The sequence below is a fragment of the Pan paniscus genome, chromosome 11 (assembly GCF_029289425.2).
Source record: "Pan paniscus chromosome 11, NHGRI_mPanPan1-v2.0_pri, whole genome shotgun sequence".
In the NCBI taxonomy this organism is placed as follows: Eukaryota; Metazoa; Chordata; class Mammalia; order Primates; family Hominidae; genus Pan; species Pan paniscus.
The window spans coordinates 86088302-86104206 of record NC_073260.2 but is presented as its reverse complement, the minus strand read 5'-3'; the positions used below and the strand labels follow the sequence as shown (position 1 = coordinate 86104206).

At 36.1% G+C, this 15905-nt stretch overlaps 1 protein-coding gene across 9 annotated transcripts in view; it reads right to left on the bottom strand.

Annotated features, from left to right (window-relative positions):
- ANKRD18A (ankyrin repeat domain 18A) overlaps window positions 1-15905 on the bottom strand; it is a 51542-nt gene that overhangs the window by 17336 nt on the left and 18301 nt on the right. For 5 of the 9 annotated variants that reach the window (XR_008954477.1, XM_034967457.2, XM_063594376.1 and 2 more), the window contains 4 exons: window positions 14716-14786; window positions 9064-9981; window positions 7335-7484; window positions 2122-2234 (listed from right to left, as the gene is read on the bottom strand). Coding sequence is in view for 6 of the 9 variants with exons in the window: in XM_034967457.2 (XP_034823348.1) it covers window positions 2122-2234; window positions 7335-7484; window positions 9064-9981; window positions 14716-14786 (1252 nt within the window). In the remaining 3 variants the exon portion in view is untranslated. Of the gene's footprint in view, window positions 1-2121; window positions 2235-7334; window positions 7485-9063; window positions 9982-14715; window positions 14790-15905 lie in introns of all 9 variants that reach the window. The other 4 variants (XR_004673301.2, XR_008619720.1, XM_063594375.1 and 1 more) reach the window with 1 other exon arrangement.

The following is a 15905-nucleotide window of genomic DNA, read 5'->3' as shown; positions in this document are numbered from 1 at the left end:
TCAACTGAACATAGTTTGAAAGCATTCTATATGAAATTATAATCTTATATAAATAATATGAAGAACAATTTTATGGTATATATAGCAGGTAAAGTGATAATAGCCATACAGTTGTTTTTTTTGTTTTGTTTTTGTTTTTTTTTTTGAGATGGAACTTCACTCTTGTTGCTCAGGCTGAAGTGTGATGGCGTGATCACGGCTCACTGCAACTTCTGCTTCCTGGATTCAAGTGATTCTCCCGCCTCAGCCTCCCAAGTAAGCTGGGATTACAGGCATGGGCCACCATGCCTGGCTAATTTTGTATTTTTAGTAGAGATGGGGTTCACCATGTTGGTCAGGCTGGTTTTGAACTCCTGACCTGAAATGATCTACCTGCCTTGGCCTCCCAAATTGCTGGGATTACAGGCATGAGCCACCACACCTGGCCTAACCATACAGTTTTTTATAAATAAACTATTCATATCCATTTTGGTATGCTAAGATGAAATAACGTATTAGTAAATATAAGGCATAACCGAGAGATGAGTAACCAAGATTTTTAAAAAGTAAAACACATATATGTTTGAAAAAGACACAAAAATACATTTTGATATCCGTTGACCACAGTCTATAAGAAGAAAAAAAAGTACACCCAAAAAGCACAAGGACATTATTCAATGTAGAAAAAGAGAAGAAAACATCTTTAATGTCTGAATTGAGGAGAAAAAGAAAACGGGCAGTTTTAGAAAAAAGGAAAGGTGGAGAGAGATATGTGATGATTTAAAGACTTTGAAGAAGAGATCTAGAGATCTTTACTGACATAATGTCAACAAAATGAAAGATACAAAACCATGTAGAGAAAGACAATGGCAGAAAAATGTTGATTAGAATCAGAAAACCAACTTAAGTGCTCAGTAAATACATGGAAAAGTAGCTGTGTTCAGGGCTTCAAAGACACATTCCATTTTTTTTTAAAAAGTCCGTGATCAAAACATGAATGCTCATTTTACTCTTTTTCTTTAGGTTATACTTTTTTATATATAAAATTTATTTCTGTAAAACAGAAGTTTAATAAGATGTATACTTCATGTATACAATGGAGGTACCCATGTAAAATGAGTAAATTTCCATGATATGTTTTATATCTAAAAGAAAAACAAAGAAGCAGAAACAAAATACAAGCTATATATCAAGATAAATTTTGATGTTAAAGAAGGACACAAATAGGTCTTTAAAAAATTTGAATGCAGCAGAGAAGAATATTACAAAAGGAAGAAAAGATGACCAAATACAGCAAAAATATCTTCAGAAATAAAAATTCAAACTAGATAATGAAAAGTGCACTTGACATTCCATGTCCAAAGCATTGTCATTATTGTTTTCAAAATCATTAAAGAATACGTTGCTAAGCGCAGTGGCTCATGCCAACTTTGGGAGGCTGAGGCAGGTGGATCATGAGGTCAGGAGTTCGAGACCAGCCTGACCAACACAGTGAAACCCCATCTCTACTAAAAATACAAAAATTAGCCAGGCAGGGTGGTGCACACCTGTAATCATAGCTACTCAGGAGGCTGAGGCAAGAGAATCACTTGAACCAGGTGGCAGAGGTTGCAGTGAGCCGAGATCACGTCATTGCACTCCAGCCTGGGTGACAGAGCCAGACTCTGTCTCAAAAGATAAATAAATAAATAAATAAATAAATAAAAATAGGCGTAATGTTTTGTCATTCAAAAAAATTTCAGATTGTGTTGTAAGTTTCTTTTTTCACATATTTTTAATATAAATTTTTTCATCCCAACCTCGCCCCAACAGCTCAGCTGACTTCCACCCCGTTTCTCCCCTTCCATTGGACTCTATGACACATGGTCTCATCCAGAGATCTATTTTTCATCACTTATTGTGTTTTTATACTGAAATTTGATTTTTTAAATAATTCCAACAAAAAAGTCCAAGGGTCATGGACTCCTGCTCACATGCCTATAAAGTTGTGTTGTGAGTTTCTGAAATACATTTTAAAACAGAATTCATTTAATTATGAAAATGAAGACATAAAATGAATTTGTATCAAAGTTTTAGTCAAGTAAAGTTAGAGTTAAATCAATTACTAAATGGTTAAAATGTTCTACAATATGAAAACCATACCCAGTTGCCTCTTCTTCTAATTCACGATTTTTCTTTCTTATTTGATCCGCAGTATAGTTCAGTAATGATATTAATTCAAAAAGTTTTCTGAATTCTTCATGTTTTTCTTCAGGCTTGAAAAAAAGTGTTTAAAATTATTTTTGTAAAATCTAGAGATCCTCTTCTATCTTAAAAATATTATTTCTCATAAGTTGATGAATAATATGTATTTAGGCGGTTGTATAAAGTGCATTTTACAAACCTGATGCCAATAACGAGATTTCAAAACTAGTCATTTTCTTAAAACAGCTAAAAAAGATTCACACTTTCATCATTACCTTTTCTGAAATTTAAACTGCCAAAAATGTTTGTTAAAAATGAGAGTTTTTACACATAAAGTACTAAGGGTTAGTAAGATACATTAAGAGTAGTTATATTTACATTTTAGTTTTTAAAGATGCTCTAGAAACATTGTCATTAATAGTTTAAGATATTCCAAGTTAAATTACATCTTACTAAGATGATTTTTAGAAAACTCTTATCTAGTTCCCACTACATTTTTGATCCTTATCTATCTTCAGGCTGAGCTAAATACTGTCATTCTCTGTAAGTATTCACCTGTAGGTTTCAGTTTTTCCCTGTCTATTAACCATTTCTCATTAAACAAAGTTTATTTTTTCTATAATACACAAATAATAACTTTTGTCTACTTTTTGTGGCTTTTCTATTATCCTGTTTCTCCCCTTCCATTGGACTCTATGACACAGGGTCTCATCCAGAGATCTATTTTTCATCACTTATTGTGTTTTTATATTGAAACTTGAGATAAACCAGTGCAAGGCTCTTTAGAGCAAAACCTAGGTAACAGACATCTGGGTTGCTTGGCAAAGGTCATGTGTAATCCTAAGTTATGAACCTGTCACAATTTAATTAATTGTTCTGCCTCTGTATCCGTGCTTTCACACCACTGTAACTGTAAGCCTGCTTCAAGCTAGCCCACCCCATTTTTGAAGTGTGTATAAAAGTCAAGTGCTGTCTTTGTTCTGGGCCCAGTTTGTCAGATGTTGAGTCCGCTGGGTCTGAGTACACTCGATAAAGATATCTTCCTGCGTACACCCCAAGGTCTCTCTCTGGTCCTCCTGATTCTGCAACACCACCTCACCCAGCTAATTGTTTGTATTTTTAGCAGAGATGGTGTTTCACAATGTTGGCCACGCTGGTATTGAACTCCTTACCACATGATCTGCCCTCCTCGGCCTCCCAAAGTGCTGGAATTACAGGCGTGAGCCACCATGCCTGGCTGCTACTCCTCTTTTTAAATTCTCTCAGAACTCCTAATATCTCAAAACGTTAACCTGGATTCCCTAATATAAATTTCCAGCTCTGACCTTTTTACTGAGGTCTCTTCCCTCTAGTACACATATTATAGACAATATTCTCAACCACACACTTATACATTTGCTACTTGGTGCAGATTACTTTTGTAGATAGTGAATCTTGTCTATTTTATGTTGATTCTTATGGATGTTACTTTGAGTACAGTGTTATTTTCTAATCTTGAAGGGGGGCTGTCTCACCCTTAGGATATTCACCAGTATACTTTGCTTTGTCCTTTCTTTTTCTTTCTTTCTTTCTTTTTCCTTCTTTCTTTCTTTCTTTCTCTCTCTCTCTCTCCTCTCTCTCTTTCTTCTTTTTTGGACCAGTATATTTTGTCCATTTTTTCTTTTTCTTTTTCTTATTTATTTTTTTTTGAGATGGAGTCACACTCTGTCATCCAGGCTAGAGTGCAGTGGTGCCATGTCGGCTCACTGCAACTTCCACCTCCTGGGTTCAAGTGATTCTCCTGCCTCAGCCTCCCAAGTAGCTGGGGCTACAGTTGCACACCACCAGCTAATTTTTGTATTTTTAGTAGAGACAGGGTTTCACCATGTTGGCCAGGCTCTTCTTGTACTTCTGACCTCAGGTAATCCACCCACTTCAGCCTCCCAAAGTGTTGGGATTACAGATGTGAGCCACGGCACCCAGCCCTTTTTTCTTTTATAATGAAAACTTTCCCATGAGAATCAGATTATCAATTGTTTGCCTTTCTTTTCTTTTAAAGAATTTCCTTTTCCATAGAGATATGGCATGATGAACATCTTGTTCTAAAGTTCCTTTTGGGGGACACTCAACTATGTCATTGGGAAGCTTCAGTAAGTAGAGATCTCCCTCCTTCCTGATCGAGATTCTTCATCTCAGAATGGTGTCCACCAAATGTCTTAATCCAGGTAGTCTCCTGCTTAGGAATTCATGAAATAAGAACCTTCTGGAGAAGTTAGAGGCTATTGATTGAGATGGTTTAAAGCTGCCCCTTATTATATGTTTTACTCCCAAGGCAGACATCAAAGCGGCTAATAATTCTATGCCTGATGTCTAACTCAATTCTATGGGAATCTATACAAAATGTTTTATTTATGAGACAGAGCTTGCTCTGTTACCCAGGCTGGAGTGCAGTGGCTTGATCACCGCTCACTGTAGCCTTGATATTCTGAGCTCAAGCGACCCTCCTACCACAGCCTCCAATGTAGCTGGGATTACAGGCATGCACCACCATGCCCCAGCTGTTTAATTTTTTTTTTTTTTTTGGTAGAGTCAGGGTCTCACTTATATTGCTCTGGCTGGTCTCAAATTCCTGGGCTCAAGCACTGTTCTTGCCTCAGCTTCCCCAAGTGCTAGAATTACTGGCATGAGCCACCTCACCAACCAGGTGTTCCATGGAATGGTTTGAGAGGCAGTTCTACACAGAAGCCAGAAGGGCTGGGTCTGAATCCCAGATCTACCAGATACTAGCCGTGTGACCTTGAGCAAATTAATTTTCTGTGTCTCCGGTTCTTTATCTATGAAATGGAGAGAATAATACCATCTACTTCACTGGGATGTTGGGAAGATTAAACCAGGGACTGACATGAAGCACTTAGAAGAGTATGTGGTGCATGGTGAGCTACAGGTAAGATTTGCTTAGAAGCACTTAGAAGAGTACATGTACATAGTGAGCTACAGACAATATTTGCTATTAGCATGATAATTTTCACTGTTTTTTATCTCTTGACCATTGTATGTGTTAGGGAGGTGGCATTCCAATGGAAGTGGCCTCCTATAGATGCACTGAATCATTCTTCACACCACTGAAAGTGGCAGCAAATGGGGAGTGTATAATTTATAGCTTACTTTTCTCTCTGTGTGACTCAGTGGGCAACAGTCACGTATGTACTACAATGGAAACAGCACCTCCTGGATTGAGTAGTACATAACCGACATGACCAGCAGAGACAGGCTGAGCCACGGAGCTGAAAACCCTGGACTCTATTGCTAAATCAAGTCTTCTGAATCAGTTCCCTCCCAGCAGCTGTTGCTGTGGCACTGCCTTCACGAGTACTCTGCTGAGCGCTCGGATTAAGGAGCTGTGCTGTCCTTCATCAGACAAGCTGCAGCCAGAACTATTCAGCTGACAAACTGGCAACCATCCAGAAATACAGTTTTGGCTACATAGTGAAGGAAGGCAAATTTAGATTCTTTTTTCGTACTGAGAAAAACATGAGCATTTGATTGAACAATTCTCCTCTATTAGACTAATTGGTTTTAATTTCATATTTAATTGCTAAAAATACACTTAGAATAAAAGATTTACTGTGTTAATGTCTCAAAGAAGTAATTGGTAGGGTATATTTTGTTCTATGCTGAAAGCTGCCAAGCTAAACTATTTTCAATTTATACAAGGATAGGTGACATTCATGTCATATATTATTTTCCCTTTAAGCAAATTTATGTTAAGACAAAATTATCTTCCATTAAAAATGAAAAGCCATGTCAAATTAAGGGCTAAGTTGTTCTGCAGACTGGGCAACAAGTGCTGAGATGTAAGGTCAGTGAGAGAACAGTCAGAGAAAGCTTCAAGAAGAGGAAATTGCCTGCCAGGTCTGAATGAATGAGGCTAGATGAGCAGGAACTGAGAAGGCAGGAAAGACAGCATGGGTAAAACTGGTGCTGATATCTGCCCAATTAACTCTGAGGATAGAGTCCAATGGCAGGGAAATAAAAACATATGTCCATACAATAACCTGTAAATGAATGTTTGCAACAGCTGTTTTCATAATAGCCAAAAAGTGGAAACAACCTAAAGGTCCATCAGCTGATGAATGAATGGAAAACTGGTGTAGCCCTGAAATAGACTATTATTTGACAATAAGAAGGAATAAACTACTGATATGTGCTACAACATGGATAAAATTCTGAAAACATTCTGCTAAGTGAAAGAGCCAGTCAGAAAGGACTTCATATTGTATGACTCTATGTATTTAAATATGCAGACCATACAAATCTGTGGAGACAAAAGTGGATGGTGGTTGCCTACCACTGGGGTAGGTGGAGAGACATGGAGTGGGGTTGCAGTCATGGCTAAGAGATGTAGGGTTGCTTTTCAGAGTGGTGAAAATGTTCTAGCATTGATTATGCTGATGACCACACAGCACTGTGAATATACTAACAGACACTGAGTTGTACATTTTAAATGGTTGAACTGTCTGACATGTGAAGTATCTCTCAGTGAAACTGTTTTTAAAATCCCATGGTAGGATCCAGATAATTTTCTGAGCTCTCTATTTTGGATGTACATACTCTATTAGATCTGAGTATTTCTACGCCATTACAGTATATTTTAAATGAAAGGAAGATGAAGGCAATGCCTAACTTTTCAAGTAGTTTGTAAATTAACCTAAAACGTGCATTTCAAAGAACAGTATGATGGCCTTTCTGTACAAGTTAACCCAGAATCCATGAAATGAATACGCACAGCTGCTGTGTCCATTCACAAAAGTGAAGAAATAAGACAACTTGCTGGAATATTCCATTAAACATTCTCTTCTGACTTAATCTGGCTTGCCTCACCAAGGCATTAAGGAAATTATCTAAAAATACTGTTTAACAGGAAAAAAGTCAATTTTCTGTGAGGAATGATGTATTATTCTCAACTTTCCCAAGTGTAGATATTATAAGAGAAAACATATGCAACTATTATTTCAAAATGGCAGAACAAGAGCCAGAGTTGAAGAAGTACGTTATAAAGATAATAAAATGGTAATGATCAATTATAATGAAAATATAAAATCAAGCTGTCCACTGAAATTAGTATCCTAAGACACTTTATATTATTCAACCAGCTACAGATTAACTGTCTACATGTTACATTCCATACATACTTGAATTTCTACTTGAAATAATTTCTTCTTTGAAGTCCATGTCTCATCCAAATTAATATGACAATGTGATGTACCTTCCAGTGGAGACTCTGATATTGAAAATTTTTTAAGGTGATCGACCAGTTCTTCTTGACATTCTCTCACAATCACCTGACAAAATATTTTTGTTACCAATTTTATAAAGTGCCTTATTATTACATTATGTTAATATTTAAGTCTAGCATACATACTTTGAAAATTATTGCCACACACACAGATTCACTTTCTTTTCCTCATATGTACACTTTCTTCTTTATTACTGAATTCAGTGAGGGACATAGAAGGTGTTATATTCCTGCCAAATTGGTATTCTCTTACATGACAGATTGATCCAGCCCACTATTCATTCACCTTAGACCCTCAACTCAACCTGAGTTCCTCACATATTCAGTCGCCTGTTGAAATCCTTCCAATGGATTCCTACCTCAGAATAAAATTCCAACGGCCTTCAAGGCCCTAGGTAACATGGCCTCTACCTCCCTCCCTGACCTCAGCTCCTACAACTCTGTCCCATACAAACTTCAATCCCACTCTCCGTGAACTCTGCCACCCCTCATTAGTCTGAAAATGGGGATTCAATGTCAAACTCATAAATCACAGACAGCTAAAAGTATCTTTGTACTGGAAAGAATTATATCCAAGTGATAGCCATTGAGACTTAAAATGTAAATTATGAGCTAATTACTCATAAAAATATTCACAGTAAATTATAAATACCTGCCAGTGGAAACATTACATCAAATATTTTTTTGCTAAAATTTACCACATTTATTCCAAATTGTGATTTTATAACAAGTAGAAGTCTTTAAAATACTAAGTGGTCAGAAAAATACATAATGTGAGACTGACATATTTTCAGACTTAAGTCACATTGGTATGAATCAAAACAAAGTTATACCAACTAAAATACATATAAGAGAGAGCCACTGAAGGAAAAGCATCACAAGACACAGCAACACACTTCAGTTCATCTGGAAAATCTAGAATTAAGTGTCAAAGCAGCTCACTTAATTGAATCTGATTTTCAAAATACACATTTCAGGTACAAGCATTTCCACTTACCTGCTTCATTATGCTCTTAAAATGCGGCAACATGAAGACGTTACATTTCTTATTCCAGTAGTCTAAGACTACACACCTTATCAGCATTGCTCTGCATCTACTAACATTTCATAGGTGACATAATGTCTTTACTCAAAGGAAAGCATCTTGTCAGCTCTACCTTTTATCTCCTGGAAACAAAGCATGTTTCCAAGCTGATACAGTAAACACTTTTTTGGTTTACTAAAACAGCTTCGTTGAAATATGATTTTTATTCAAACAGCTTTGTTGAAATATGATTTATAGAATTTACCTTTTTTAACAAACAGTTCAAAGATTTTTAGTAAATTTACTGTGTCATGCAACCATCTCTACAATCCAACTTTAGAACATTTTCATCACTCCAGGACAATCCCTAATGCCCATTAGCAGTCACGACCCGCTTCCAGCCCCAGGCCTACACAAACATTAATCATCTTTCTGTCCCTATAGATGATGTATTTCCTGGATGATTCATGTAAATGGAATTATACAGAATGGTAAACACATTTTCATCTATTTATTTTTATATTGAACTAGGTTCAACATATAGCCAGAAAGAAATGTTTAAATTTTCTTTCCAGAAGGTTATAGTTTTCTTCATACTTACTTCTCTTTCTGCTTTTTCTTTTTCATACTGAAGCAGTTTTTCTTTTAAATAATTATATTCTTTCATTAATTCCTTATTTCTTTGTTCTAGAAGATCTTCCTTTCCATTCTCAAGACAGTCTCTGTGGATATTAATGACTATCTCTTTATTATCGCCTTCCTTACGAGCATCCTCTAGTTGTCGTTCAAGCAAGAGATTTTCAAGTTCTCGTTGACGTATTCTCTCCTCTAAAGAGTTCTGCTTTCCAATGGATTGACTTTCTTTAGCTTCCCCATTTGGATGCATCTGCTTCATTTCCTTTATTCGATGCTGTGCTTGCCTTAGGTCCAGCTGTACACTTCCTAAAGCCAATGTCTTTTCCCTGAGAGCATCTCTTGTCTCACGGAGCTTACCTTTTAAGGTACTGAACTTCACCCGAGCTTTATGGACCTGTTCAGTAAGCAACTCATTCTTATCTGTTAGTTTAGAAATATTAGAACCCATTTTTTCATGTCTAGAAACATCATCTGCTCTCCATAAAACTAGTTCTAGGTCTTTTCTTTCCACAATTTCATTGTACTCATTTATAGCAGTGGCCAGGTTAGAATGGAGGGATTCAACTTCAGCTTCTAGTCTTTCTTTGTTATGTTTTTCCTTCTCCAATTCTGAATTCAGCCTTGCATTCTCAGCTTTCAGATCATTAAGCTGTTGCGAATACCGGGCCACTTTTTTTGTTATCATTTCTTCATTGAGTCTTACACTCTTTTCAAACTTAGCATTTATTTCTGTAATGCTTTTAATTTCCTGAATATATTTCTTTTCCTTTCTGAGACTGTCATTTTTTATTGCATATAATTCCTCTTTGAGCATGGCAATGTCTCTCTTCAACATAAAATTTCCATATATCGCATCCTTCTTTTTTCCGTAACTTTGAGAATCCTAAATAAAACAAAACAAATTTTTAGTTAGCACTCAATAAAATAATCTATGATGGTTATTTCTGACGTGAAAGAGCAACCTATACATTCATGCAATTAAAAGTTGCTGTAAGTGGATATCCAACTGGAGAAAAAGTTGAAGCAAAACCTTGAACCTTAGAGAACATACACTTCAAAAAGTTCAAAAATGTATTTGAAGTCAATGAATCCATAAAACACACACACACACACACACACACACTCTAGAGAATTTTTAAGAATATCAGAATTGGAAAAGCCTTTCTCTGAATTACAACAAACTCAAAGCATAAAGTTGTTAAAAAATCTGACTAAATTAAAATCCTGGAAAAAGGAAATTGCATTTATACTCTGATATCTGACCCAGACACCACCCTATAGTAAGACCTTTACCTCCACATCTATTTGGACAGATAAAATCTCTCAAAGTTGTAAAAGTTCTGTTTCCCTGATCATATTCTATTGTGATTTGACTCAACATTTTTTAGTTGTAAGAATTACATTTACTAAATCATAAATCTAGACATTGTACTAAGCACTTCTACATACATACATTGATGAACTTATTTAGTTATCACAATCCTTAAAAAAGACAGGTTAAAAATATAAGCAAGCTGCAGGATTTTCCTCAGGGCTTCTGACTCTACTTCTAGTTCTCCATCAGATCACAGTTACCTCTGTGGTGTAAATATATCAACACAAAAACAGAGAAACAAAAAGACACAGGCATAAAATGTGTCTTCTGCCTTTGTCACCTGGATTCTCCATGAAATAGCCAGATTGAGAGGATGTGACCTTGTGGGGCTTCAGAAACAGAAAAGAAGCTTGCCCTTTTCTGCACTAAGATATTCTTTTCCCCACTGCCTTTTCTCCTTATTTTTTCATTTGGTTCCTGGGATATCAAAAAAGTGAAGGTGCTCACTGAAATAGAGGAACCAAAGTGTGCCACAACACAAGGAGCCGAGTGAAACTGCTGAGTTTCTAGTGTGGAATCCTGGAAAATGAGATGTTCCTCAAATGTACATTCAATCACCACAGAAGTTTATAGCTGGAAGATACACAGTATAGCTGTCCACTCTAGCCCCATATCTACTTGATACTGGAAGTAAAACCAAGAAATATTAAGTAACTCACCCAAAGCTCCTAAGGTGGCATTGCCTAGCATTTCGTGGCACCAAAAGGGAAGATACAATTACATATTGCTGAATTACATCAATTACCAGATAAATACATCAAATTTGTCAAATAAATTAAAAGTGTGACTTTGGCAAAACAATTTAATGGCTCAGAGGGTGGTGGGAGGCCTCATCTGCTTTTACTTTGAAAGAAGAAAATCTCTAGATTTTTGTCTATCTTTAGAACATAACGTACAGGACTCAGCCTTCTACTATAGAGTCAAATGCTAAATTTTTGGCTGAGGAGTTACGCTACTTATATGATAAAATCATACATGTCAAAACCTACCATATTTTATTAAACAACATCATGTAAAAGTCTGATTCAACAGAAACATTGGAGAGTGGTGATTTTCTTAAATATGTGAAAGTATGTGTATTTGTTTCCAAAAACATTTAAAGTGGCCATGATGGAATTATAAGTTTAAACAATTTGAGTCAAACAGATAAACTTGCATGCATGAAAGCACATTAAACAGACTGGTTTGGCTGGGAATATTTGTTGCAACTCTCAAGGTCAGATACATTTTCATGTCTCTTCTCAGTCATTGCTTTCCTCCCACTGTATTACCATTTTATCATTGAAATAAATGTAATTCATCTTTAAATGAATACAGAAAAAAGAATCTAGACATTATTTCTTTAGCAATTTCCCTTATGCTTATCTGGTTCAGAAGGTCACATGGTATATGGCTAAATAATTTTCCCAGCCCATATGCCACTTGGAAAACTCACAGTGAGACTTAGGTTGATGAATGAACAAAGATTATGAGAATGTTTTCCAGAACCGTCATTTAGATAGCAGCACTAATCTACTTTGACACATAATTACACATTTAGATAACCCCACTGTAACTATACACATGAGATTTTCTTGAGTAGAAAACCAGAACGGATCAGATAACTTATAATAAGAGAAGCAGCAAGGGAACCTCTTTTATAGTTGAACTTTTTTTCTTCAAAGCCAGGAACTCTACTTGTAACAAGCCTATCTCATTCTTAAGCCTTTGCATATCTTGCTGTAAGTCTTCTTCTAGATATGCTTTTGATGTTCTGTCACTATGTGGTGGAGAATAACTCACATTTTCTAATTCAGGTTTCATGCTTTTATAGATATAGCAGTGGGACTGTCATATGTGGGTCCCTGAAACACACTTGCCAAACACCTTCTAAGCTTTAGAAGAGCTTCTAAGTTCCATATGGCTTGTGGAACAAGCACTGTATTGGTTTTCGGTTTGTAAGTGTCTGCAATAGCAGAAATACTGTAGCTTTCTCTTCGTATCACATGCTTCCATTCTTTGGAGTGAGCAAACCACAAATCAAAAAGACTTTTTGGATCTCCAGACTGAGGCCAATGTCTAATGACTAATTTCCAATCTGTGGTATTTTGGGTTATATTTTCTCGTATTTGCATATCAAACTCTTGGTCTTTTTTCATTTCAGCCATAACTACTGGGTTCCTTAATTTTTCAAATTCTGTATCATTACAACAATTGTCTTTCTTCTTCATCTCTGTGAGAAACAGGCTGCATGTCTGGTTTGTTATAATTTTTACAGTCTGATCTATTTTCATTTGAATAAAGCTTAGAAGATGACTGGCAAGTGTGTTGGAGGGACCCAGAGTATAAATGCAACGATAAGACCTGAGTGAGATGGGCTCCTTCTGTTCAGCCAATGCCTGGAATAGCACAGAGTTAGACACTCCAGGTGCATCTGCTTCCTCACCATCAGGGATAGGATTCATCAGATTACGGGGCACTCCCTTTAAGTTTGTCCCTCTTTAGAGTTACAATGTAAGAGCTCTTCCTCAGGACAAACAGTAATTCTGGATTTTTCAAAACTTTCACCAATATTCAGTTGAACTTTTTTGTAATGAATTTTTTTTTTTTTTTGAGATGGACTTTCACTCTTGTTGCCCAGGCTGGAGTGCAATGGCATGATCTTGGCTCAACACAACCTCTGCCTCCCAGGTTCAAGCAATTCTCCTGCCTCAGCCTCCCGAGTAGCTGGGATTACAGGCATGCACCACCACACCCAGCTAATTTTGTATTTTTAGTAGAGACGGGGTTTCTCCATGTTGGTCAGGCTGGTCTCGAACTCCTGACCTCAGATGATCTGCCTGCCTCAGCCTCCCAAAGAGCTGGGATTACAGGTGTGAGCCACCACACCCAGAATTGTAATGAATTTTAAAGGAAGTCCTGAATATACAGATATATCCTCTTTATTACAATTCTTACTCAGTTCTGGTTCTTGAGACATTTTTTTGCAGGTGCAAAAGTGGAAAATTAATTTGCTTCTTTTGTTTCTCAAATGTCTTTTCTGACAGGGTGCAGGTTTTAAAATTAACTTTATTCTAAATTGTTTCTCAGATGTCTTTTCTGACAGGGTGCATGTTTTAAAATTAACTTTATTCTAAATTAAGTATGAACAAAGAAAAAATAGAAAATAATTAAAACTGAACTGTGAAACTTAATCTATGTTTTACTACTCCTAAGTTGCTGGATTATAACTAAGAAGTAAAAATAATTTCCCTTAGCTTAATATAGGGGGAAAAACGTGAACCAGGAAGCTTAACTCTCACTGTTTGTTTGGAGTAAACTTAATTCATTATCAATTAAATCTGACAGAAATAGGTTCACAGATGATATGTAGTATCTAAAGGCTTTCTCTCTTGAAAAGATTTTTACCTCAGCATACCCTAAATAGTGAACCCCTACAGTGAATTCATATTTCTAGGATTAATTAAAGAGTAGGCAAATGCTAAATTATTAGAAGCCAAAATGAATACCAATCAGAAAGGGAAGAAAACTTTTAGATTCTACTTCAAATGCTATACTGTAATATGATAGTGTTATCTAGATAGGTTATCTGCTTATATCCAGGTCTAATATATTCTAAGCTCCACTAGTGACAGTGCTTTACAAATTTTAATAGCATTTTCTACTTATGTTAAAACAAGAAAGTTATTGTTTGCACCCTGACATCAAAGTCCCATTCTGGAAAGCATAATTCTCTCAATAGGCAGTTGGATTGCTTTTATGACCCCATCTTCTCCCTGAACATAGACACTGAAGGCAACCAGAAACCAAAAAACAGAAGAAGTCTTTAACCTCAGCACTGGTGACTGGCAACATAAAATTGCAGTTTGAACCACCGGGAATGATGACTCCTTTCACATGAGGTGAACTCAGTGGCCATCACCGTTCAATTGCTCATCATTTCTCTTGCTTAGTAATACAACTCCATTTTTGATGTTACCTTCTTTATCAGGAAGAAGATTATAAAAATAAAAGAGCAAAGAGAGTTCTGGAAATTTCTGGCCTCAATTCCAAGGGTACAGATAGCTATGAGTTACTATAGACTATAAGAATATTTTACATTTTATAACAGGCTAAAATATTTTAAAATTCAATATGAAATTATGCTCTGTTGGATTCTAAAAGGATAGTCTAAAAGGTCACTTCATTTGGACTATGCTATGTTATTAAAGAAAAACAAACAAACAAACCAGTATTAAACCAGAAATTTAAATTGTTACATACCTGTGGCTGTTTATTTTCACTGCTTTCGAGCCTTTCTTGCTTTTCCTCTGAAGCCACTTTTAGGTTGTGTTCTGCTGACAAATCCATATGTTTAGTTAAAATGAATGATTTAAAGACTATAATCTTTATAAAAATTGATACAGAACAACACACACTTTTATAAATTGAGAGTTTAAATGAAGCTTAATGTTTACTGGAATATTTACATTTTTAAGAAACATTTCTAATTATCTAAAACTTTAACAAACCACTTGGGGAGACGCTAGATATCAGCAGGTTCAAGCCATGCAAAAGTCTCAGGGTCACCCAAAAATTATTCCACCCAATATAAAAAAAAAAACTGCTGGAAACAAAACAAAATTTAAAAATACAGTAAAAACATATAAAGTAACACTTTACTATTCTCTGCTTCATAATAGTATCTTTTTAACAACATGCTAAGCATGTTATTTACTAATAATTTGCAAAATTTTTGTTACTGTTATACCTTTACAGTGTACACCCTGTTTTTTACATCTGAAATATTTTCCTCTACAATTCTGAGGAATTTATTTTTGTGTTTTAAGACTCAGAATGTAGGCTGAGCACGTAGCTCACACCTGTAATTCCAGCACTTTGGAAGGCCCAGGTGGGATAACTGCTTGAAGCCAGGAATTTAAGATCAGCCCAGAGACCATAGTGAAACCCTGAGTCTATAGAAAATTTGCCAGGCATAGTGGTCTGTGCCTATAGTCCCAGCTACTCAAGAGGTTGAGGCAAGAGGATCCCTTAAGCCCAGGAGTTTCAGTTTGCAGTGAGTCTCGATCATGCCATTGCACTCCACCCTGGGTGTCAGAGTAAAAACTTGTTTCCAAAAACAGAAAAAAAAAAAAAAAAAAAGGAAAAAAGGCTCAAAATTCTATGTGAAGTCCTCCCTGAATCTGGCTATCTTTTCTCCACATACACAGGTGTCTCCTTTCTTGGGGCTCCCTTAGTACTTTTTGAATTTTTCTAGTGTCACTTCACCATCTGAGCTGCACATCAGGTCTTTGCATGTCTATCCCCTTTGTTGCTAGACTGTAGCAATCATCTTTGTGTAGACAGTCTTTATTTTACTAAATATTTATTGAGTTCCTGCTAAGTGGTAGGCACAGGTGTTTAAAGAATGAGAATAAAAGCTGTCAGGGATGGCTTTTCTAGAGATCATGCCT